This window comes from Pteronotus mesoamericanus, unplaced genomic scaffold, assembly GCF_021234165.1.
Source record: "Pteronotus mesoamericanus isolate MK-2021 breed Mesoamerican mustached bat unplaced genomic scaffold, CSHL_Meso_final scaffold_232, whole genome shotgun sequence".
In the NCBI taxonomy this organism is placed as follows: domain Eukaryota; kingdom Metazoa; phylum Chordata; class Mammalia; order Chiroptera; family Mormoopidae; genus Pteronotus; species Pteronotus mesoamericanus.
The window spans coordinates 9042622-9069402 of record NW_026555311.1 but is presented as its reverse complement, the minus strand read 5'-3'; the positions used below and the strand labels follow the sequence as shown (position 1 = coordinate 9069402).

General features: G+C 34.2%; 1 protein-coding gene across 3 annotated transcripts in view; it reads right to left on the bottom strand.

Annotated features, from left to right (window-relative positions):
• PPA2 (inorganic pyrophosphatase 2) overlaps positions 1–26781 on the bottom strand; it is an 88967-nt gene that overhangs the window by 24943 nt on the left and 37243 nt on the right. For all 3 annotated transcript variants that reach the window (XM_054591663.1, XM_054591665.1, XM_054591664.1), the window contains 4 exons: positions 24465–24591; positions 7604–7731; positions 6459–6544; positions 2074–2143 (listed from right to left, as the gene is read on the bottom strand). In XM_054591663.1, the coding sequence (XP_054447638.1) occupies positions 2074–2143; positions 6459–6544; positions 7604–7731; positions 24465–24591 (411 nt within the window). The remainder of the gene's footprint in view (positions 1–2073; positions 2144–6458; positions 6545–7603; positions 7732–24464; positions 24592–26781) is intronic.

Here is a 26781-nt window from a genome sequence, read left to right as displayed (position 1 = left end):
TGATACAATCTTTAGTAGAAAACGTTACCTAATCTGGCCTCCTGAATCAGGAGGCTACTAACAGGGCAATTGCCTGACTTAAAAATGTTTAATTGTGAAATCCCATTGTATGGTGAGTTCCATCTAAACTGGTGAAGGACTGCTTTTTCTGCATTGTTTTTCTACTGTAGTATTCCCAGTGAAAAATCAGTAAAGCACTTTCCTCATTATTATGGAAAGCACAACAAAGTTACTCTATCATGTAATTAAAGCTGGATGTTAATATTTCTGAATTCTAATCTTCTTCCCCAAATCTATCTAGATCATATCCATGTGCTCCAATTTTTTTTTCCCAAAGCGGGCTGTTTCCTCAGTAATAATATGAAACAATTAAAAAAACACAATGTAAGACAGAAACTTTAATCTTGAAGCTAATTTTAGAATATGTCTATTATGTCTATTATTTGTAATTTCAAAACTAAAATGAAATACTCTTAATCTGAACTGATGAGATTACTTGGGCAAAGATAAACATTTTTTGTTTTTCTTTATTTCCTTAAAGAACCAATACTACATATTGATGAGAACAAAATTCAGAATGTAATCTGCGTAGATACAAAATTGAAAACTTGGGAAAAATAAATGATATGGTGGCTCGCATTACTAAAATGGCTTCTCTGCATCTTCCCTTACCTCTCTATAGTCCCTTCTCAGCAATACAGCCAGAGTGTCTTGTTAAAGTCTAAGTCAGATCATATCACTCACTTTGCTCAAAACCCTCCAATGGTTCCCAATCTTATTCAAAATGAGAAACATAATCCTTAAGAGAGTCTTTACAGACAACATGACAGAATCTCTCATAATACTGTACTTTGCTTCCATTTCCAACCCCCAGAGCCAAACACTTCTGATCTCATCTCCTTTGTCCCCTAGACTCCCTCTACGTTACCAGTCACTGTGGTTCCTCGAGTATTTCTAGGACATCTCAGGCATCCTCTTGCCTCATGGCCTTTGGGACTGCGGCCTGGAATGCTCTTCCTTCCGATAGACACTTGGCTCATTCCCTCACCTTCTAAGAATCTTGACTCATGGCAGTCCTCTCCTCAGTGCGGCTGTCCCTGACTACGCTTTTTTTTTTTTTTTTATAACTACAACTCCCTTCCCCCTCCTGGCGCTTTATTCCCTCTTCCCTGCTCAATTTTCATCGTAGCATTTATCACCTTCGAGACACTATGCATTTACTTGCACATTTAATTATTATCGATCTCCCCAACTAGCTGTACAAGGGCAGAGGATTTTATATCTTTTATTTCATACTACATCCCCAGTACCTAGAATATGTCCATAGCAGGCATTAATTAAATAGTTGATGAATTAGTGGGAAAAAAAATTCAAAGCAGTTATAGTGAGGAAACATGATTGTTGTTCCTAAAATAAACATCTGAATTCATTAGTTTCCTACCTCATAATTAGTTTATATTTCTTAAGAGCTTAATTTACAAATGGTATTTCTTATCTAAGCTCTTTCCTGAAAACACTTTATATAGCACTATTATGAATATATGAATATGAATTTTATTTAGTGGTATCAAATAAAGTACTAATTTACTAATAAATTCATTTGTTTCCAGGCAGCAAAATCAGTAGGACATGTAAAAATCCAAGAATATCTTCCTAGCTAGGATGTGGACTGCTTGGAAATAGCCAAGCTAAATGGAAGAAAAGTGAGTCTTGCTTCACTTCTCTTCAGCCAAAACACACCTGTGCCAGCAGCCGGCTGCATGGCAGCCACTGAATGGTGGGAACTCACAAGAACACCACGGCACAGAGGACAAATGCATAAACAAGACATCGGCGATGTTAGGAAAAACAGCATCATGTGAAATTAATTAAGTGGTTATGTACTTTAGAAAATGAAATTTAATTATTCAACTAAAAGGTTTTTGATTTAAATTCCCTGGATTAAAAAAATAGATTCTAATGTTATTTTTTAACTTTATGCTTCTCAAAAGACCTGATCCATGCTAGATTTTTCAGAAATTCTGCTAGATTTCCTCATAACATTTATAAGATTAAAGGACATTCTCCCCTTACCGATTCGACGAATGCTCTTGCTTCCTCCTGAGTGCAATGGAAAGGGCTATCACGCACCTGCATGTTTGTGCTGCAAATGAAGAGACAATGTTATTATTACACAGGATAAAAAGGGAGCGATTACCAAAAACAAAGCCAACTCCAAATACTCCACACTGACAGTATGATTCTAGCTAGTGAAGAGGACCTGAATGAATGAATATAAATTAGGAAAACGGAGATTTTTGTATTTTCTTTCAGGCAAGGTTACAAGTGCGCCATAGCACTGCACTCTCCAGAATTAAAAAAAAATAGTAATAGTATGCAAATCTAGGTAATATCCTGGTGTGTATAAAAGTCTAAGCTAAAATTACACTTTACCTGTACTGAAGAAAAGGAAAAAATAAATTTGACCTGTAGAATGACAACTGTAAGGAAAAATTTTCCTCTAAATGAGGTGACAAACATGGTAACTGGCTCCTAAAAGACACTGTGGAATCTGTCTGTCAGACAGGTATGGAAAATTAAGCTAAGAGTGGTGAAAAAAAATATGAATATGAAAACTCAGTTTTCTGACAAGGAAGTTCAGTAGGGCGTAAGATGGCTGCTCCTTCCACGATCAATAAAGGCTCCCTGAAGTCGAAAGCCTCTCCACCCAACTGGGAACAGCACGTTACCTGCACAAGCATGCCACCCACTACCTGCTTCCTACTTCCTAGGTGAAAGCAAAGGCATCGTTCCTCCAAACATATTCCATCAAAGAAATCAGCAGATTAAAATAGATACAGGAGGAGGTGCGAAGAAGAGGTTAAAGCACAATTAATTTTTAAAATAGAAGGAAAAGTGATTAGCAGATTCCTAAAGGACATAAATAGTAAATGAAACACACACACACACACACACACACACACACACACACACGCTCTCAAGTGTGTCTATGGGATATACATTATCAAATTTATTTTTGCAACGGTTTGTGAAATATGTTGTGACATATATGATAAAAAGATCTATTTATTTTCTTTTTAACTACATCTGCCTATAATTGGACATTGGGTATTTAACAATTATAGTAACTGGTCAGTTTACTTTCTCCCCAGACTCAAAACATGGAATTCCTTTCCATTCTTGACATGAATAAAACTGATGAAAGTTGCCATTATCATCTTTAGGACTGAACTATTTTTTATTGTCTTCTCTATATCCTATGTTAACTAAAAATTGAAAGAAATAAAGCTTTGTAAGTGAGATGTTTCCCTAAAGAAAGTCGAAATGACATTTAAAAAAAAAAAAACAAGGCAAAAAAAGAAAGCACAGTGTACAGTAAATATACTATATACAATGTTTTTAACATTAAAACTACAAGGGCTGGGGATACAATATTGAACCACAGAGCCCCCATGGAGCTTCCAATGTTTAGGGTTCATTTTAGCTCTCACACTTGACCATGGCCTACAAGAGAAGCAGAAAAATCATTTAAAGGGAAGATGACTAAGCCGATGGTGACTACTTCAAAGGAGATTAAATATGACTAAAGAGAAGGTGTTGCTTTCATTTTTATAATAAGATACCAAATATTTTGTTGTAAATTTATAAACATTACATAGTTCATACACAATCTTGCTCACCAAAATAAGCAGACATGATATTAAAGCAACAGACAAGGAATACCAAAAATGCTGTGCACAACAAACCCTGATTGCATTTAAAAATAATAAAGCATATTAAGAGATACATAATAGTGCAAAAATAATTGATTAAATAAAAATAGGAAATTACCTGCAAATAATAAAAAGGCACATAAAAGATGAAATTTATGGCCAGCAACAAAGAACTTTAGTACAGAGAAATTATTTCTTTCAAGACAATTTCAAATCAGACAAAGACTCAGACTCATGAGAATTCCAGACAGTCTCCAGGATATAGATTTGCCCAGGCTTTTCATTCTATGGCAAAGTAGTCAAGAAAATAGGAGAGAGGCAGAGAGAGAGAAAGATAAGGATGATAGTAATTTTAGACTCTAACTCCCAGAGTTTGTAGAAGAAAAGCGACACTGAAGTAAATCTACAAAAGGTAAAAGGACTGGAGCTATCTATATAGGATTAAATCCACCTTCTTCCAGATTTTAAGACCTAAATAATTTGGAGATACATATATTTATTCAGTAAGCATAAACTGCCTACTGTGTGTCAAGTCCTGTCACTAAGTGTTAAGGTACAGTCAATTTAGAGCATACAAAAATAGTAATAAACCACCCTAAGTTCTCCACAGCGGTGTGTACAGACAGCTGTGATACAAGAGCCCAGGTGAGAGTTCAGTTAATTCTGTCCAGAAAAAAACTAAAAATTCTTTGCAAGGTGACGTCTAAGCTGCTTCTTGAAGAATGAGCAGGCACTCACAGAGGAACGACAATGAAGTACGAGGGGATGGAACGTGAGGCTGCACAAAGAGGTTTAGACACATTGTTTAATGCATTGAAGAGCTGGGTATAACCTGTAATAGAGGGGAACCACATGACGTTTTTAAAAATAAAAATGACAATCACATTTGTATTTTTCAAAGATAACTCTGACAGTACTGTATTAGAACATATTAAACAGGAGAGTAGTTGCAAAACAAAACAATTTATAATACACTGAATTAAAGCAGTGTTACAACCAGAAGGGCATCCTTTTGAGAATCAATCAAAACCTGAAAAGTGTGCATCACATTAAAGAATTTTCAGTGAAGTAAAATAACCTGGTAAAATGAACAGCATACTCTACATTTCTTAAAAATAAGACAGATAAATAAACTGTGACTGAAGAGAGAGTGAGACGCAATGAAGAGGGATCCTAAATGGCAAAAAACTGTATTTCTCTTATAATAGAAGTTAAAGTAATTTTAGGTAAGAATAGAAATGATGACATTCTGTCCATTAAAAGACTATGTAGCTTTCAGAGTAAACATTAGACAGTGGGAAAACAGAATAAAAATAACAAAACTTGTGAAAAAGATAATTACTCAGAATACCAATTGAAGAGTTTAATAAATGCAGTACTCCTGGAAACAGAAGAGCCATTACTGGATTAAAAACACAATAATATTTGTTGGCTTTAAAATATGATTCAACAGTTTACCCTAATGGGTATTTATTAAGTAGGTATTATATGCCAGGTAAGAAACAAAGATGATTAAGGCAGCTTTATTCATTTGCTCTCAAGAAACTTCTAGAGGACACAAATTCCTAAACCAACTACAGCGGTCCCCCCTTATCTGCAGGGCATATGTTCCAAGACCCCCAGTGGATGCATGAAACCACGGATAGTATCCAGCTCTGTATACACTACATTTTTTCCTATACATACATACCTACGATAAAGTTTAATTTATAAATTAAGCATAATAAGAAATTAATGCTCTGGCTGGTGTGGCTCTGTTGGCTGGAGTGTCGACCATGCAACAAAAGGTCGCAGGTTTGATTCTTGGTTGGAACACATACTTAGGCTGCAGTTCAGTCGCTGGTCCGAGTCTCTACAGGAGGCAACCAACTGGTATGACTCTCTCACGTCAGTGGGTCTCTCTCCCCCTCCCCCCCCGTCTCTCCCTCCCTTCTTCTCTCTCTAAAATCAATAAATGTATCCTCAGGCAAGAATTAATTTTTAAAAAAGATAAATTAACAATAACTAATAATAAGATAGAACAATTACAGCATTATATTCTAACATATACTCTAAACTAATAATAAAGTTATGTGAATATGGTCTCTCTCTTTCTGATAACCAATCTGACAACAGAGCAGCTACTAAGGGACTAATGGATGGATACACTGGACAAAAGGATGACTCATGTCATGGGTCGGATGGAGCAAAACAATGTAAGATTTGACCACGTTACTAAAAGCAGTGTCGATTTAATTCTTACAATTTTTTTCTAGCACTTTCCATTAATACGTCAGAGTGCAGATGACCGCAGGTAACTGAGACCATGGAAAGCAAAGCCGCAGACAAAGGGGTAATATTGCTGAATCAATCAGCTGGTGATCCAGATCTTAATGGATAAGAAGGATCTTACTGTTCTTAACAAGAAATGATGTGGTAGTTATAAATGACATAAACATATGTTTGCGTGTTGAAACATTGTTAATGTTTTTTTACTCCATCTTTGCACATTCCACAATACATTATAATAACACTATTTAAATGCCCCCACCGAAGTATAAATCCCTTGAGAAATGACACCGTGTCAATTACTAGTTTCATGGTGCCCAGCACTTAGTAATGTCTTCCAAATAGGTGCTCGATTTGCATTTTTAAGTGGAAAGAAAAAATTGTAGTTCTCTTTTAAAAAATCAGACCTGAGCAGTATTATATGGCTGTTTAGTGACAGTAATAAAATACCATTATGTAGAAAAAACAAATTCTTACCAATTTATTGCCCCTCCATCACACTTCTTCATAACCAATGCTTTCCAACATTCATGAGCAGATTTTATAACTTCAAGAGCAAAAGCCTAGTTCCAAACAAACAAACAAAAATATAAGACATGGCAATTGCATCATTGTACTAACATGGTATATAGTAACATTATACTCACTACAAGAACATGAACTATGGTGTCAGGCAAACCTGAGCAGAAATTCTGGCATCCTTAGTCACCAGCTGTTTGACTTGAGGCAAGTCCCTTGATCTCACTAAATCTTAATTTCTTCATCTATAAAATGGAATGCAATGGGGATACTTGGAATCAGGGGTTGGCAAACAAGGGCCTGTGGGCCAGATCCAGTCTGCCACCTGTTTTTGTAAATACATTTTATTAAACACAGTTTCATATTTATTCTTAATAATTCTACACAAAGTCCTCAAAATCTTAAAGATTCTTTTAATATGCCTTTAAAGAACTACTGGGTCCAGCAATAAATTCTTATACAGCAAAATACTTATTGTAAATTTTAGTTTTCATTAACATGGCTTACGTATAAACCATCATTTACTTATTAGCACCCACCTAAATGCTGGTTTACAATGTGTAATTCATATAGTGGTAAGAACTTTTAAAAAATATCCGATATTTCACACTTTAACTCTTTGGCCTATTTTCTCCATTTGTGTCATATTATGGGCACTTTATGGTATTCTAATAGAAAAATCCTATGACAACAAGATAATTCAAGTGCTTTCATAAATTAGCAGCATAATTCAGTCATGGCAGATGAGCACAGTGGAGATAAGCTCCTATCGATTTACACTAAGAATAAGTAACTGTCTCTTCTCCAGAATAGTAAACAGAAGGTTCTTCTTCCTAGAGAATTTGATGAATTAGACTCATCATGAAAATCCTTCATTTTCTGGAATGAAAGAGATATTGATAGATAAATAGATGGATATAGATATTCATCAGCCTGAAAAAATTTTTTAATAAAAATGATAAAATAATGTCCTTAAGTATAAAAGTCAGAAAAATGGCTGGTTTCATGCTACATACAAATATTCATATAAGAAACCCCCAAAGTGAAAAAGTATTTTACAGGTATTATGAGGTACATTTTAAAATAAAGATTATCATCTTCACCTTGTTTTTGAACTCTCCATTAAAAGCAAACTGGTTTTCTGGTTTTCCTTCTGGCACCTTATAAAATCTAAGCCAATTAAGTGTAGCTTCCAAATAACCTGGTTTATACTTCTTAACATCATCAATATCTGTAAGTGAAGAAACAAGAAGACTTTTTATTAAAAATCAAAATTCATTCCTACTCATGGTGGAGCACTGAACTGAGAGAGTCAAAAAACATGGGGTCTAGTATGACTCTGCTAACTAGCAGCATAATCATCAACACACCACCTCTCTCTTCTGGACTTCAGTCTGCAATGTAAATATCACTACTTTATTCTACAAACATTTCTTGAGCACTTTTAGACACTGTTAGGTACAGTGGATGAGAACAACAAAGTTCTTTTACAAGGAGCTCAGTGGTCTAATTAAAGGAAACAGGCAACAAAATGCAATGAAGTAAGAAGGCTGTGATGTGCTTAAAGCTGATGTCATTCTGTGGGCAACGGAGAACTTACAGTAGGGAAAGTTACAACATCAGGATCAGGGTTCTAGAAATACTAAGCTAAAGGAACTAAAGATAGAAAGGAGAGGGCAGCACCCAGGAGAAAACGTACTAAAGTTGGATGAGAAAGGTTTTATGAACATACATACTAAATATTTAGTAGGTTTCTCATTCATTGTGTCAGACACTGTTTTAAGCAGTGAAAGAGAAGAGTAAACGGAAACGAGTCCCTGCTCTTATGGCTCACACAGTGAGCAGAGATAGGCAACAAATAAAGAAACAAATACATAGTATGTGTATGTTAGCAGCAAAAAGTCCAATGAAGGAAAATAGCTGAGTAAGAAAGAATGCAGACAGAGCAATTTTAAACAGGGTGATATTTGGATGGTTCATAGGGTTTTTAATTTCAGAATCTGTGATGATTTACAGGATTTGTTTTTAAGTTCTCTTAGCATGTAAGCAGCTTAACCACTACATTTTGAGGACATTCATTTTAAAATAATTGGATATTAGAGTATTAATAACAGAACGCCTCCCCATAAAAGATTCCCAAAGAATATATCTGTTTCAATAAATATCAATTTAAAAAGTATGAGAAATAACCAGACAAAACTAGAAGTCTCTACTCTCCACTAGACTGTGGCTTAACGCTGAATTTAGCATAGTCCTTTATGCACAATATATTATAGCAAAAGACAACCAGACTTGGAAAGACTGAAAAATTAGAAAGTTATAACTAAAATCAGGAGAAGACAAATGAACAGGGATAATTTAAAGAGCACATGGTTTTTGACTTGCTCACCCAAGCCTCGTGGGAATCCCTTTCTCACTAGGCATTATCAGGAAAAGGTAGGCATTTTGCAGGCATGGGTTAAACAAACAGAAATCATCCTTTTGCTTTTTATGCTTGCCTTTTGCCTGTTATGGAGAGGTTTAGCAAGAGTTACATATGCCTTCTAGAGGCCAGATGTTTCACATAAATGAAATGAATGTGGCAAGGCAGACACCTCAGGAATGGCAGAGACCACAGCAAACAGAAGACAGCATACTGTCTAAAGGCTCTCAAATGTAAAATTTTAGCCCTGGCTGGTGTGGCTCAGTGGATTGAGTGCTGGCTTGTGAACTGAAAGATTGCTAGTTTGATTCCCAGTCAGGACACATACCTGGGTTGCAGGCCAGGTCCCCAGTTGTGGGCGTGGGACAGCTGATCCCTTGTACATCCATATTTCTCTCCCTCTCTTTCTCCCACCCCTCCGCCCTCTCTAAAAATAAATAAATCTTTTAAAAAAATTTAAAATTTTATAATGTGTCAATGGGCCTGTTTTTAATTACAAATGAAACTTTTTATTTTTTAAATTTTATTTATTTATAGAGAGGAAAAGGGAAGGAGAGAAACACTGATTGATGTGAGAAACATGGATGGATTGCCTCTCACACACTCCACAACCAGGGACCGAATCCACAACTAAGGCATGTGCCAGGAAATTGAACCTGAGACCTTTCGGCTTACAGGAGGGCGCTCAACCAACGGAGCCACACCCGCCAGGGCACAAAGGAAACACTTTTAATTATGCTCCACTTGATCAACTCCCTGGATAATTAACAAAAAGTTCTTTAAAAGATTCTGACTGATGTCCACAGCAGTGTGTATGCTGAGTGTAGTAGACAACTCGAAAATAAAACACGCACTTTGCTTCCTCCAGGTACTTTCAGCTTTAGCAAGCATCGGTTGTGTTTATTCCCAAAACATTTATGTCAACTTACTAAAATATTAGATAAGGCAGTCATTTTATCAGTACCAAAGAGATTTTGATTTTATAAATTAACTTGAATGTTTTGAAAGAATTTAATAAACAGGTTGCTAAAAATAACTGCTATCAAATTAGGCCTGGGTAAAAAAATAGTTAAAGATGAGAAAAAGACATAAAAATCTACACTTAGGCATATAGTTTGCTTTGCAAGTAGGGTGGGAAGATTTTAAATATGAGAGGTCAGGGACAGCCTCTGATAAAATGTATCTTAGTAAATTCCTGAATAAAGTGTGGGAGCAACTCATTCAAATATCTGAAAGAGTCGTCTTGGGAGGGAGATGGTAGGTGCCAGTATTCTGAGGTATGAGTGTGCTAAAATGTTTGAGAAAGACAGTAAGAAAGCCCTGTGTTTAGAGCCGAGTGAAGAAAGAGCATGTGAGGCGGTGAGATTAGAGGAGCAGCCACAGGCCAGTCACATAGAACTCCAAGGACTTTGTTTTTTACTTTGAAATTAGAAACCAGTAGAGGGTTCTGGGCAGAGGAACACATGTTTTTAGGACAATCTGTCTGCTGTGCAGGGGAAAGACTGTGTAGAGGAACAAGTGGAAGCAGGAAATCCAGTAAGAGTCTACTGAGGGTATCCATGGAGTTGTATGGAGGCGGTGACAAATGGTCGATTTTGGATTATCTATAAAAAGCACAACTGAGAGGATTGACCAATAGGAAAAAAAATTAAAACAAAAAAGCAATAAAGATCAGGTTTACATAGAACAAAATATCAAAGAGCTAAAAAGGACTTGTTTATAAAATTAAGTAAAAAGTCTCACCTAAATATGTATCACCCATTTTTTTTTTTTTTTAAAGCTTCATAAAAAGTATAACAACATTTGACAAATAATGTGTAGCCATGAGGTATTTTATTACGGGGCTTTTCAAATTTGAAAATTTAATTAACTAAAATTCTCTGCAGTTTCCTTAAGAGAATATTTATATTAAAATTAAAGATATGATTTATAAAAATAATCACAGATCTAAATAAACCCATTGGAAGTTTTATACATTTATGAAATGTTAGCTAAAAAAAGCAAAACAAAATAATGATGAAATAACTAATTTGAAAGTTTAGTTTTACAAAGTCCAGAGCTCTCCATTTTAATTTTTACTGACTACTTTTGATTTAGAAATTTATGAAATTAAAAAAATTGATCTAAACTGTCGTAAGTCAAACCGTATAAGTCTATCTCTGTACACATGAGGGGATCATAACACTTTCTCTTCTTTAAAAGCAGTCTTCATGACTTCTTCCTTCACCAGGGATATTGCATATCTTGTACATAATAAAGTTTCTTTTCAGTATAAACCAATTCACTTATTTCTAAAACCCAACAGAATGTTACAAATTGTGACCTACTAAGAAAAAGAAAAAAAATGGCTTCTGAATTAAAATTCTCTTTCTATTTTTTTTATATCAAAAATACACTCTTACAAGAGGGGCAGTTTCTAGTTATGTGTTTGCTAAAACTTCAAATTTTACCCAGATTTCAGAATTAAACGTACTTTAAGACAATGTTCTCTTTAAACGAGGCAAGCAAATAGTAATTATGTAAATGAGGTGAAAATCGAGTTGATACGGTTCACTTTACACATATAGCCTATGAACAATATGAGAGAAATATCTAAAGCATGAGATATTTTAAAACTAGAGACATATTAAAGCCCCAGTGAACTTTAAAATTGATTATGTACCAAAAACAAAGAAAACACTAGGAAATCAGAAGCACAGGAAAATTATGACAATATATTCGTTTAGCATAATACAGTAAATCTAAAGATCAACAATGAATATTTTATTTTTTTAATTTTTTTAAAATTAATTAATTTTTTTCAACTACATTTGTCTCTGCCTTTCCCCCACCACTTTCCAAATAACTCTCTTATCCACCAAAAAAGAACCGTATAGAGTTCCTGCTTATTAAGTTTTATTTTTGTTATAAAAGTTTTAAAACAAAAAAAGAAAAACATACTCTTGTTTAATAAGTAAGTTTTTCATCCAAAAGAAAATAAAAACTCTTAAGAATATTCTGGAAATGATGACAATAAAAACACTCAGAAAGTTTATAGAGAAATAAGGTAAACTAGAAAAAACATCCTGTTTGGAATTAGCACTAAGTCCAAATTCCAATTCTGGCATTCATATACTATTGAGTCATCTTGGAAAAATAAATTACTTTGTCTGAATCTTAAAATACAAAATGAAGAAAATGAAGGTTATTGTGAGAATTAAATAAAGGATGATTCTTAACAAACATTAATTATTAGCCATCCAATCCATGGTATGCAGCCAAAGTTAGGCTCAGAGGCAAAGTTTATCTCTCAAAAATAAGCCAACAAATGTATTAATGACTTAGTAAACTATTAAGATGTCTTCCTTAATACTGAGTTATTTTATTTTATATGCGTATACTGAAAAATCAAAGTAGCTAAACAAAGATATAAACAATGTAAACAAGCACTAAAAAATAACATATTAAAGGAATCTGGACATACACACAAACACATACACATGTACACTTATTTACAATCTTTTTCTATATATTTTTTCTTATGGTAAGGATCAAGCCTCAAATGAATTTGCAATTAGTTTCTTATTGCATGACAGATGTATTTACTTTAATTTCTAATATTACAATTCAGTTCTTATAAAGTTGTTTTTCATTTCTAATGTGTTTATTTATTTTGAGGGGGATTTTTAATTTTATTTTGATTTAATCAAATTATTAAAAACATTTTTAAACATTTGGAATAGAGAGGAAATATAGAAATAAAACTACTTTTATTTCTGAAATAAAACTACTTTTATTTCTGAAATAAAACTACTTTTATTTCTGAAATAAAACTTTCACTCATTTCAAGTATATTAACCAAATTACCAGCAATTAAAAACAACACTCAATTTTCCAAAGCATTTTGCTTTACAGAAAACAGAACCCTCAGATAAAGATGAGTCACTGAATTCATGTTTCAACAAACTCCCTCCAGGTAACCCACAGGAAGACAGGTAAGTTATAAAAAGAGAAAAGCAAAAATACCCAAAGATAAGCACCCTGCAGACTCCCTGCAAAACTATATTATTCTATATTATATCATCAGAACAATAATACCTGTCAGATAAAAAGCAGAATGATATGATTTATCTGAGACTCCTAATCAAGAAAAAAAGCAGGCAACAGAAATCAATCTTGAGATGACCCATGCTAACAAGAATTTTGAAAGTTATGGATATGTTCAAGGATTTTCAGGAGGATAGAGTACAATGCATGAACACATGGAAATCTCAGTCAAGGAATAGAAACTAAAATACGAACAAAAAGAACCAAAAGAGAGTATCTGGAATAAAAAATCAGACAGGTTAAATTGGAACTTGGATATGGCAGAAAAAAATCAAGGAGGTAAAAGAACAACAGAACTTATCTAGTCTGAAGAATGGGAGACTGAGAAGACACAGAGTTCAGTGACCTGTGAGACCCTAATAACAAGTGGCCTAAAATATCTGTTATTTGAGTCTCAGAATGAAGGCAAGATGAGAAGTAAGAAAAAAATATAAAAAAATAATGACAAACAATTTATGTGGCAAAAATATGAACTTACAGATTTACAAAGTTCACTTTTATCCTACTTAGGGTAGGATAAATATAAAGGTAAGGATGCCTCAGCATATCACACATACATGCAAAAAATTGCCGGAATCCAAAGATAGGCAGAAAATCTTTAAAAACAGTCTGAGAAAAACAATATATCCTGGGTAACAATACATTGGCATTTGACTTGTCATCAGAAACAATGTATGCCAAAAGAAAATGGAATGTCTTTACAAATTTCCCTACAACTCATAATTCTGTTGCTGGTAAAATTACATTTCCAAAACTGAGGCAAGAAAAAACAATTTCAGACCAATTAAAATGGGGAAAGTTCATCCCCAGCAGAACTGCACCACAAAAAATGCTGAAGTATTCAAGTTGAAGAAAAATGACATCAGATGGAAACTATGGATCTTCAGCAAGTAATACAATGTATGGTACAGCCACTTTGGTAAATAGTTTGACAGTTTCTTATGATGTTAAACATATAATTACTCTCTGACCCAGTAACCCATTTCCTAGGTATTGCCCCAAGAGAAATGAAAACATATGTTCACACAGAGACTTGTATTTGAATGTTCACAACACTTCTATTCACATTAGCCACAAACTGAAAATCCAAATTACCATCAACAAGTGGATTAATAAGCTGTGGTTTGTCTATACAATGGGACTCTATTCAGCAATAAAATGAAAAAAACTACACAAACTACACACAACAATATGCATGAACCTCTAAAGCATTATGCAAGAGAAAGGAATCATACACCAAAGAGTACGTTCTTTGGCATTATACAGCTGACTCTAGTGAAATGCAACTGTGATTGTTAAAAATGCTGAAATTTAAAGTACGTAAGTTTTCTCCATTTAAAGTAAGTGAAAATGCACCTATTTTGAAAATACTTTCAGATTGCTCAAAACATTTTTTGCTTATCAATAATACATACGTACATACATTTATTCATCAATTTAAAATATATTCAGCAACTATAACATGCAAGCTTTTGTAATGGAAAAATTCATATTAAATACCTAGACAGAAATCTAAGACAAAATGCAGTAAGACCTTCATTACTAAATCAATGATCACTTTACTAAAAAATATACAAGAAAGTGTGGACAGATGTAGAAATATATAAAGATCATATTTGCTGATATGAACATTTAATATTTTAAAGACCAGAAATCTTTAACTGGATTAAAGAATTTGTACAGAAAAATAAAGACATAAAAAAATAAAATAACTTTAAAAAAGAAAAACAAAAGGGGAAATTTGTCATGCATGTTTTATCATGAGGTTATAGAAATTAAAATAGCTCCACACTGGCGCAGGAGCAGGGCACTGACAGCAAGCAAGACCCAGGCACAGTCTGCTCACATAAGTAAGGATATGATATATGATAAAGGAGACAGTTCAGAACAGTGGGAAGGGAACAGGTTTTTCTGTTAAGTGGTAATGGAAAAACTGTATATATAGAAGAAAATAAAATAAATTCCACATGGATTAAAGACCAAATTATTAAATAAAATATGAAAAAATAAAAAGGAAATAAGGAAAAACATCTTTCTGATTAGGGGATAAAAATTCTAAAATGAGAAATCAAAATGCTACTATACAGACTAGAATAATCTTTGGCTATGAGGGAAGAATGTTTTAGTAACTCTATTACATAGCATAATAAATACTAAAACAAAAATCAAAATGCTAGAGTCATGTATAAAAATGATTGATACAGTGGAATACATCAAAAACAAAAACACCTTGCCCTGACCAACATGGCTCAGTGGGTTGGGTGTTGTTCTACAGGGTACCCGGTCAGGGCACATGTCGGGTTTGTGGGCCAGGGACCTAGTTGGGGGCACGCAAGGGGCAGCCAATCAATGTTTCTCTAGCACATACATGTTTCTCTCCATCCCTTCCCCTCCCTGTAAACATAAATAAATAAGACCTAAAAAAAATAAAAATATCTGTTGCAAAATATCTGTTGCAAAATAAAAATATCTGTTGCAAAAGACAGCAGTTTTTCTGCAAATGAGGAGAAAATATTTGCAGTCTAAGTAATTAATACTCCAGTAATTCCCATATATCAAAAGAATATGTAAACTCAATAGAAAAATGGGAACAGTATGCCTAGGCAATTCACCAACGGGAAGATACAGATAGCCAATGAATATATGAAAGAGACTTCATCCTGGCATTAAGCAGAAAAATGCAAGACTAAAACAAAATACCATTTTTCATCATCAGACTGGCAAAAAAAAAAAGTTTTTAGATGTTCAGTAATTGTATGTCATTGAAGCTTCAAAATCTGTAAATTAGGTATTATTTACTTCCTTTATGTACATTAGGGAATTAGGGCTCCATCAGGGTAAGTTATTTTCTCAAGGTCTTAAAGGGAATAGAATAGACGCACTATGTTAGCTTTAAATATGAGACAAGAAGGTGTGTGTTGGGGGGGAGACATTACTGAACTCTGGTTAGGTGATTACATCTCCTAAGTGAATGTATATCAGAACTGTTATCAATTATTCTAGATCCAAATTTACAATATCCAACCAGCAAAAAATAAAAAAGATGAATGGAATGGTTCTCAAGGTAGAGTTTTAAGAAACTATATACATTCTCATCTCTACTTCCCACCTACATCCCCAAATTGAGAACCAACTGTGCCTCCATGAAAAAGATCTGAAAAAAAATTTAATGCCATTTTTATCCGAATAATTTCCACCAACCCATAACATGAAGTGAGGAAAACATACAATGAGCTTACTTTTCATTTTTATATTTAGAGAAAAACCAGTAACATAAATGTAGTGTCCTATCTCTTTGCCTGTAATATTTAAAAGAAAAAAAAAAACACTAGGAAATGGCTTCATGCTTGAAATTTTGTTGAAAGAGCGTAAATAAGTAAATATTATTTACCAATTCTATGGATTTTACCAAAGGAAGTGACACAAATGCACAATGTTCTTGTTCCAACACTACAGATGCTGCTCTCACAAAACTAATCAGGGCACACTGGCCTCTGCACAAAGTAGTGGGAAGCAAGCACATATGTTTTTAATGACATTTTATAAACATTCACAAGAAACAACAGTTGCTTTCCAGAATACACTGTATTTTCTCCATCACAAGTAGAGGTTCCAACTCAGAGATCTGTTTGAATAGTTTGTGCTTACTCAGGATCTCTAAAAGATTTTCATGTTTCCCATCCTGTCCAGCATACCTGTGTTTAAAAGTACACGTACTAATGAATAGCATCTGCCACTTCATTTGTCCTTTCCTTCTCCATTCTCCTTTCCCAAAATTCTACTCTTGTCAACACCTGTACTGAAAATATGTATGAACATCATGAAAAATAATGGAAATTAACACACTTTAAAAGAAAAAAAGGTAGTTCTACATTAAGGCCTATTTGTATCATGTCAGAAAAACCTCTTAGATAAGAGTTTTTTCCAAAAATATCCTCACATGCTCATTATTACCATTTCATGAGAAATTTGACATGACCAATAACATGAAAACCATTCAGATGTCTTATGCATAATAGAAATTCAAATATCCTTCTAATCTAATTTTAACATGAAACATATAACAAACTGGCTAAGGCTCATGCTTTGGGTCAGAGAGAGCTCCACTGAAGTTCCAGTTATATCACTTAACAGCTAGGCCGAAGAACTTAAAAAATGTGCCAATGTCCCCAAAAAGTCTATTTCATGATCCTTTAAACTTTTCCTTTCACATTAACTTTGAAAATAATTTAGGTCTTTATGCTTCAGAAGACGACAAGCTAAAAATACTGGATTAAAAATATATCCTAGAACCAAAATTCAAAGATGGGAAAAACTCTCAGGAACATTCGCTGATTAGAGAATCAACTTTAGAGGAAAAAACTAAAGCTTTGCGAGGTCATATGACTTTTCCAAGGCCAGATAACTAATAAATACAAGAGAGGACTTTAGAATTTAGGTGTCCCGTATTCTTGACCACATCATAGAAATATGACTGAAGCCTAAAAAACATCAAAAGATGTGAAGGTTTAAAACAGAGGCAAAAGATTCCCAGACATTTAATTCTGTTCTTAATTATAGTACATTTTACTCAATTTGTCCACGTTCCTCAACCGCCTCCTCCCACACCCCATCCCCACACACCCAAGCCTACTAAGGTACAACTATTAATGAAATCAAACGAATGGAGATCAAAAGAGTCTTCTTTTTACTGGGACCTATAACCATAATTATCCCACTGATGCCTACATTATTTAAGAGCAAATGGCCAGCACTCCCAGAAAGCAACACTGTCCCAGGCCACAAATATATCCCACTACCCCAACTGGATTCCAAGGGCTCTCTGCATGACTTTACACAAGTTATTAACCAATCCTCCCTCTGCCCTGCACCAGTTCATCAGTTTCTCAATCTGAAAGAAAAAGGGAAATAAACAATTTGTAAGTTTTAAATTATGCACCATTCTGAGTAGCGTGATGAAATCCTGCTTGAGCTTGTGTACACATTAAACAGTGATCCCAAAAGAAGCTCTCAGCAGAGTTCCTTGGCTGGCGGTAATTCTTCCAGAAACGTTAGAGCTTTTAGAGTGACCATGATGACATGTCAGCTCCTTTCTATGCCAAAGAGCACAGGCACAGGAAGGCACACTCGAAGCCATTCTTTCTGGTTTCAAAAGTTAACACATACATAAGTATTCTTCCTTAAGATTACTATGCTATTCCTTATTTTTTTTTTTCTTCAAATTGCAGTACTAAATTGTGGTTTAGGTAGCAAGGGAATCAAATACTTGTTATTTTACTTATTTTTAAAAAATAATAAATTGCAGGGACACAAAAGCTGTTAAATTTAGCACACGAAAATGTAAGCCAAAGAGATGGTTTCCACATGTAATCCCTACCTTGAAAAACAAAAATCAGTAGGTCTTCTTATACATGGAATCACTTCCTGGGGTTTTAGTTACCTATGATCAACCATGGTCCGAAGGTGTTAAATGGAAAATCCCAGAAAGAAACAATCCATAAGTTTTAAATTGAACACTATTCTGAGTTGTGTGATAAGAGTCGCATGCCATCTCATGCTATCCCACCCAGGACGTGAATCATGCATTGGTCCAGCATATCTATGCTGCATATGTCCCCCGCCTGCTAGTCACTTAGTAGCCGACTCAGTTGTCAGACTGACTGTTGCAGTATCGCAGTGCTTGTACTTAAGTAACGCTTATTTTACTTAGTAACGGCTCCAAAGCACATGCGCAGTGATGCTGACAATTCAGATATGCCAAGAGAAGCCGTAAAGTGCTTTCTTTGAGTGAAAAGGTAAAAATTATTGACCTAATAAAATTAAAAAATGTATGCTGCAGTTGACATGCCTTCAGTAATAATGAACCTTCTATCTGTAAAATTGTGAGGGAAAATAAAAGTTGTGCTACTTTTGCTATCATACTTCAAACTGCAAGTTACAGCCACAGTGTTTGATAAGTACTTGGTTAAGGTGGAAAAGGCATTAAATGTGTGGGTGAAAAACATGAACAGAAAACGTGCTCCGACTGATGGCAATGTGTTAATCCAGAAAGCACTGAGCCTAGGTGAAGACTGCAGCAAGGATCCGCTGAAAAGAGTGACCATGTTCACAGAACTTCTATTACAGTATATTGTTATAATGCTTCTCTTCTTATTCTTGTTAATTTTACTGAGCCTAATGTATAAATTAAAGTTTATCATAGGTATATTTGTACAGGAAACAAATGGTATACATACAGTTCAATACTATCTGCGGTATTAGGCATCCACTGGGGGCCTTGGAGTATATCCCCCACAGATAAGGCCGACTGTGTATAAAATACATATAAATTCTGATAATTTTAGAACAGGTGCAATGCTGGCCTTTGAAAAATTCCCCACTACCTCACCGAAATAATATCCTTATTATTATTAATGCAATTTATACTTCCCAGGATGTATTTACGCCAATATAACTGTTTCTGATTTTGGGTTTGTTTTTTATTTTTTCATTTTTTAAACTGTAAAACCACTGCAAAAGCAAAAGTTATTACAGGACAACAGACAGTATATTTCATTTATTTACTGCTCTGCAAATTAAAGTAGCTTCTAGGCCAAAATTACCTTCTCATGACACTACTTCCCTGGACATAAAGTCAGTAGGCACCACTGGCAGATCTGAAGATGCCCAAACATCTATTTGCTGTATATCTGAAGCTCTACATCATAGAAGGTGGTTATTTTAACCAAGAGAGGAATTTCACAACCCCAGCATTTCAATCTTCTCAAAAAGCTCTGAAATTGGTCATTTCATAACTAAGCGCTATTATTCCTAGTGGGCCAAGCATTCTCTAGTAACAATTTAGGTGTCCTGGGAGTCCCTCTAACTCACTCAGGCTGTTATGGCACTGTTAAGAACATTAGAGCCTAGAACCCAATCACAGTGCATTAAATGGTGTTAGTGCTCTCTGAGTTTTAATAAACCAGGCAATGGAACGAATTTTCTATCGGGGAGTACAAGGAATTTGTTTTCAAATGTTATTTAGACTTCCTTTAGATTTTCGCATTCGCTACTCCAGTATTAGAAGGTGAAACTTAAAGATTTAAATAATAATATAGAAATTATGGAAATAGAGTTAGCAAACAGTTTCTTTCTAACTAAAACACATTCTCTAATGCAATTGCTAATATTAGTTCAGTCATGTCACAGTTATTATAACAGGATATTACAGTCTCCCAAAGTTTACACATATGTTCATTGGGATCAAGGAAGTTATTTCATAACAAGTAAAACAACCCTAAAATTTCCTAGCAGAATCATACCTTAAATGTGTCTGGATTAACACAGCAAATACATACTCACAAGACATTCTAATAGCCCTGATTGGTGTGGCTCAGTGGATTGAGTGCTGACCTGAGAACCAAAGGGTCACTGGTTCGATTCCCAGGCCAGGTGCCCAGCGGGAGGCGTGCAAGAGGCAAACACACATTGATGTTTCTCTCCCTCTTTCTCCCTCATTTCCCCCATCTCTAAAAATAAATAAGTAAAATCTTAAAGAAAAATATATTCTAACATGTACCAACCGACTCAGAAAATCAATCTCCCATAAAAATGAAAAACAAAAAAGAAGACATGAAAGAATTTAAGAAAGAGCAGAAATAATAAGTCAGGAGGAAGGAGCAATGAAAAGAATTTCATAATAATAGCTATTCCAAGGGCTCAAGAGAACAGCCTGTCAAAAACTGATCATTCTATAAATGGTACAATAAATTACATGAACATTCATATAAGTACTACAAATGCTATTCATTAGTTTCTAAGTTTCAGATTGAGTTGAAACATGAAAAACAGTTATAGGTAAAGAACAGAGCTTAAAACATCATACATTTTGACACTATAGAATAGTGTAGCTGAGCAAAGCTGAGTGGTAAAGGGCAGAGAAAGACAGAAGTACAGGAAAATGGCCTAGTTCTATTCCAGGCAGCCAACCGTTATTGTTCAAAATTAATGAAGCAATAAATATGGCTCAAAGTGTAATACTCAGAATTAGTAAGATAACAGAAGAAATATGGTAACAAAATTGAGAAATGTATAAAAAGTTAATTTCCTAATCTTTCAAAATAGCAAATTGAGTCAAGAGGGAAAAGGCATGAATTAGGAAATAGAGGTGTAAGCACATTGTTTACTGAAGAGAGCAATCACTCAAGAGAACTAAGAACAAACTGTGAAGAAGTTATGAGAAGACTGGGGGTGAGGCATGAGAAGGAGAACTTTAGTTTTCATTTTATGTACATTTTTCATACTTCTGATTACCTCCACGTATTATGATTATGTTTATGATTTTTAAAAAATGCCATCTAAAATCCCGTGTTTGTGATTTTAGAAAGTAAATGTGGGCAGGACACAGAAGAAAATTTTTTAAAGTTGCTTAACTTAATATTAAATATAGTAGATTTTCAAAGATACATAGTAGAGAATAGCACCAAACTTTTACTATCTATTAGCTAATATTTATTTAATCATATGGATCCAAATACACATTTTTTAAATAATAAAATCACAAGTTGTTATAACAGGCACAATCACAAAACTGGTTCCTTTAGTTCTGAGGTCTTGCCACCGAGATTCGATTTTAAACCTGTAACACCACATAAAATAAAGCCATGTGCTTACAATACTTGAGTTACTCCTGAATTATAAGATAGGAGCCTTTAGAAGATTAATTATTATGATACAAAAAAGCTATCAAATACTGTAATCAATAACTTTTTTCTTAAATAAACTTTTAAAAATTCCTTCACAATCGAGGAAGCTTTCAGCCCATGTGATTACTGAGCATCACTCAGTTCCCACACTCTCCAGTTCCCCTATTTGGCAGGTGCTAAAGAAAACACAGGCAACACAACAGGCTACGGAGTGAAGAAAAAAAAGTAAGATTAGAAATAATTTCTCTCCCAATTTCTATCCATTAATACTTCCGTAAGCAGCAAGTCAAAAGAAACTCTGTTGTCTGAAATAGTTAACACAATAGCTGTTTGATGTTTCAGAGATAATAATAAATATAAATCAAAACATTTTTAAATTCAAAAAAGCTGCTACATAGGATTGCTTAGTATTCCATGATTTATGATTAAAAACTAAAATTTATACCACGATTCCTTCAGCCTTTCAATTTGTGCCTACACCTGTTTCTTCCCTGAGTCACTAAAATAAGAGAGACGACAGAAGAAAATTCAATAAAGGTATGTGGAATGTATTATAATAATGTGAAGGTAAAACATGAGAAGCAAAAGAAAACATTTATAACTCTTAAAACTACACAATTTACTTTGTAATATTTAGATATATAAGAGTACTTAAGGCATTACAAATGCAAAGAGTGTGCAAATATCCTTAAAGGAAATAATTTCCTCCTAGTCCCATATCTTATTCTGGAAATACACGCCAAATATAATGTCAGCATACCATTCCAGAGAAAAATAGGTGAATGATATTTGTCTTTTAATTTTAGGATTTTAAAAACTTATGAAGAATTTTATTTTTCATGAGGAAGATAATATATGTGTTGACTTTTAGTAGAATGAAAGTCTTTTCCTTTCAAAACAATAATTTGTTTTACTATTCCAGTTTTCATCTCAACCTAAAAAGCTTCAGTATTTCTGTATATCATGGTTTCAATATTCCTGCATACTTTTTGTAGAAACACACACAAAAAGAATTTAGAAGATAACTAAATGCAAAGTCACCTCCATCTGGGTACAAAGAGAAGTAAAGTGAAAGAGTGCTAAAATTTTCCGTTTGAAGCCTTCAGACATTCAGGGAGTAAGATGCTTAGCTTTGTAATCTGGTTTCAATATCACTAGTAACAAATACTACAAGTGACTACAATCAAGTACAAACTGCTCTGTATAGTACTGTAGATGGACAATGGACTTTATAATCAAACAGAAAAGAGTTCAATTCATGGTTCTACTATTTACTCGATGTACAACTTGGACAAGTTATTTAAATCTCTTGAGCCCAAAGAGTAAAAGGGGTCAAACACATGGTGACAGAAGACTTGATTTTTGGATGGTGGGCACATAATGCAATATACAGATGATGTGGCATTGAACCGTACACTTGAGATCTATATAATCTTATTACTGAATGTCACCCCAATAAATTCAATCTTAAAAAATAATAATAACATACACTAGAACGGGCACCAGTACTCTGACATATGCTAGGGGAGTTTAAAATGCTAAATCACATCTCCAACTCTACTAAGCTAATGACTGCTTCATTCCACCTAAACACCAGTTTTATTCCAGCTCTCAGATATTTATCTACTCTTCTTATATAGGCATGTATGAGAAATATGATAATAAAGGAACCTAGCGTAAAATAATGAGACATACAAGATATATATGGTTTACAGACTGAAGTCTCTTATTTTAATTGGAGCTTCAGGTTTTAGTTTTGACCCTGAGGTTACATGTAATCACCGTATCAGACCCTTCTCTTTCTCAAGTATATGCAAGAACAACATAAAATCCCTCTTTGCTGTTTCATGTGCAAGAAAAGGTTTTAAATGCACATAAATTAGGAAAGATTAACACATAAGTGTTAATGATTTTCAGTCAATTCAGAAATGTTAGAGGTTCCAGTTGTGACAACAGTTGAAGTCTAGAAGAAACCAGGATCTTGAATAAGGATGAAACTGAAAGGGAATAGACTAGAAAAATAGGGGTAAAACAGTGGTCAAAGGATAGAAATAGTGGCCACATAGTCAACACTTGCACATGACAGCCAGATGCTTTAAGTAAATCATCTCTTATTCTGTTAACAACCTCATGAGTAGGTATCCTTATCTCCATTCACAGGAGAGCAAACTGAAATTCAGCAAGGTTAAATGATCTATCCAGAGTCGTTCAGGTAGAAAGCAACACAGATGGAACTTAAACTGAAGTCTGTCTGACTCCAAAGAAAGTTAGTTCTTCATCACACCAAGCAGTTTCTGGAACTTACATTTCTGGGACATCAAAATTTTCTTAGGGGGCAGTTATTTTTCCCTTCATTTGTACAGGACAGAACAAAAACTAGGTGTAGAAACAGCTTATGTCCTTGATAAGCACTCCTTCCTTATTTTTTTCCCCTGTTATTCAAATAAATAAAAGAGAGTTTTAAGAAAGAAAAGAAGAAAGGGAGGGAAGGAGAGGAGGAAGGGCATCTTCAGAATGTATGTTTAGTTTGAAATGTCATTTGTCTGCCTGCATCCTTTTTTTCTCTCTTGTTCCTCCTAGCGGCGTGACACAACTCAGGCACAGTCACAGTGGAATGCCCTTCAAATTCCATGGAGAACGAGTAAATAAAAACAAAACTTACAAATTTAACTTCCAAATGTATACAATGTGTTTTACATAATCCCTTTTTAAATTCTAAGAATTCCAGTGATACACTTATTTATGTCTGTTTCTGGACAGTTGTAGACTTACCATGAAACTTGGAGGCTTCAGGATCATTCACATTGATAGCAATTAATTTCCAATCTGTTTCCCCCTGGTCAATAAGAGCCAAAATTCCAAGGATCTTCACACGAATAACCTCTCCACGAGAAAGAACCTTGAAAGAGAAAAGAAATTCAGCATTTGCAAAGCTTTGGAGAAGTTTACTCATATCTCATAGAAATCCATTAAAGATGAAAGGCACTACAGATTGAAATTTAATAAAGGTTTAATAATTTATAATAATGTAAAAACAGTAATAAAGACTTTTATGAAATGCCTTTTAAAATTAAGTATCTTGATCCTTTTTTAGAAATTAAAGTTATTTATAGATCTTGAAATTTAATGTACTGGGCCTAGAAACTCACACTACACAGCAAATAAACCCATGTATATCATTAATTAATATACCCCTGGCTTCTGCTGCTTAGGGTTAAAAAGAGACCTGAGAATCCTTTTACATTGCTTCATAGTACCATTTTTTCAAAACACATTTTTCAGTTACAGTGAAAAGTAAATTTTTAACATATTAGAATATAGCCTTAAGAAGCTAATGAATGACAATTAAAGACTTACTAGTATGTTAAAGATACAGACAAACCAGTCTTCATAAAATGTTTTTAAAAGATTTTAAGAAAAACAAAGAAATAACATGATGTTCAAGCAGATGTTTCATGAGCTAAAATAATTTCAATTCTTTCAAGTTGTCTGTGTCAAATTTATATGCATGCATACTTTCTATATCCTTTTATTTTTTAAAGATTTAGTCAGCTATAGAATTTCACTGGAAATTGGAATTTGAAAACGTGCTTCAGAATACATTCCTTCATTATTCAAAATGCAGCTTTAGCCCTGATTGGTGTGGCTCAGTTGGCTGAGTGTCGTCCCTGAAGAGAAAGTTTGCCAGTTCAATTCCCAGTCAGGGTACATGTCTGGGTGGCGGGCCAGGTCCCTGGTCGGGAAGCACACAGGAGGCAGCCAATCAATGTTTCTCTCACATATCTGTGAGATGTTTCTCTCCCTCTCTTTCTCCTTCCCTTCCCTCTCTCTAAAAATAAATAAAACCTTTAAAAAATGCAGCTTTACATTTGGAAAGCAAGGTATGCACAGAAAATCACTTTTGTGTCTTGAAATTATTTGAAAGAAAATAAATTCAAACCTTAAGCCATAAAGTCAAAATAAATCTTTTTAGAACATTTGCAAAATAAATCTAAAATTTTACTATATATCTGTATGAAGCTGTAATTAGCTTACAGATTAGTGAGGTTGCATAAACTAAACTGAAATCTCATTTTTAGGGGAATATGCACAAATAGATTAACTAGACTCTTACATGTTTAGACTCTATTAGTACCCAGCACCATATCAGACACTATGTATATAAAAAGAAAGGATCCCTGTTCTCAAAGGTTTATAATCTTATTGGGAGACCTACACACCTCATACCAGGAGATCCTTTACAAAACAGAAATGTTCAAAGTTATCATATCACATAATTACCATGAAAGGCTGGCTACACTGTTTAATGTAGCGATAAACTAGGTCACTGGTTCTCAACTACAGGCAATTTTGCCCTCTAGAGGACATCTTGCAATGTCTGGAGATATTTTTTGGTTGTCAAACTGGGGAGGTATTACTAGAACCCAGTGGGATGAGGCCAGCGATGCTGCAGAGGACAGTTCCCTGTAACAATTATCCATCCAAAATGTCAGTTCCAAAGACAAGGAGCCTGCAGTAGATTTTGGTGGCAGGGGTGTCTATCATAATTACTAGGAGTCATACGTATATAGTTTTAAAAAGCACATTCTAACTTGTTTTATTTTTATTCACAACAATTAATTTACTTTGAAATATCAGACATCATAAGAATAAGAGAAGCTTTCAGATTGTTATGGTTACCAGGGCAAGCAGGAAGTATGCCTGGGGATTATCAAGTTTCATCAGAACGATACATGTTCTTTGATCTCATAAGCAACAGAAAGGGATTAGAGAAACCATTGCCTTGTTTTATTGCCTTAACAGACTGGAAAGGGAAGTCTCAGTGAAACCAAAAACTCTGGATTAGATGCTTAGGAACAAATAGCAAAATTCTTATGAACCCCCCACAATTCAATTCATTCTAAATCAATTCAACAAATTAATGGCAAAAATATAATGAAGACACCAAATGAATGATACATAAGCCCTCAAGGAAATTAATGTTAAAAATGTCTCTTATTTGTGATTTTAAGTCTACTATCAACTTCCAGGACTCTGCTCCTTTCCCTTTGCCCATTTACAATGTGGTGTTAAAGGCATTTCCTACCAT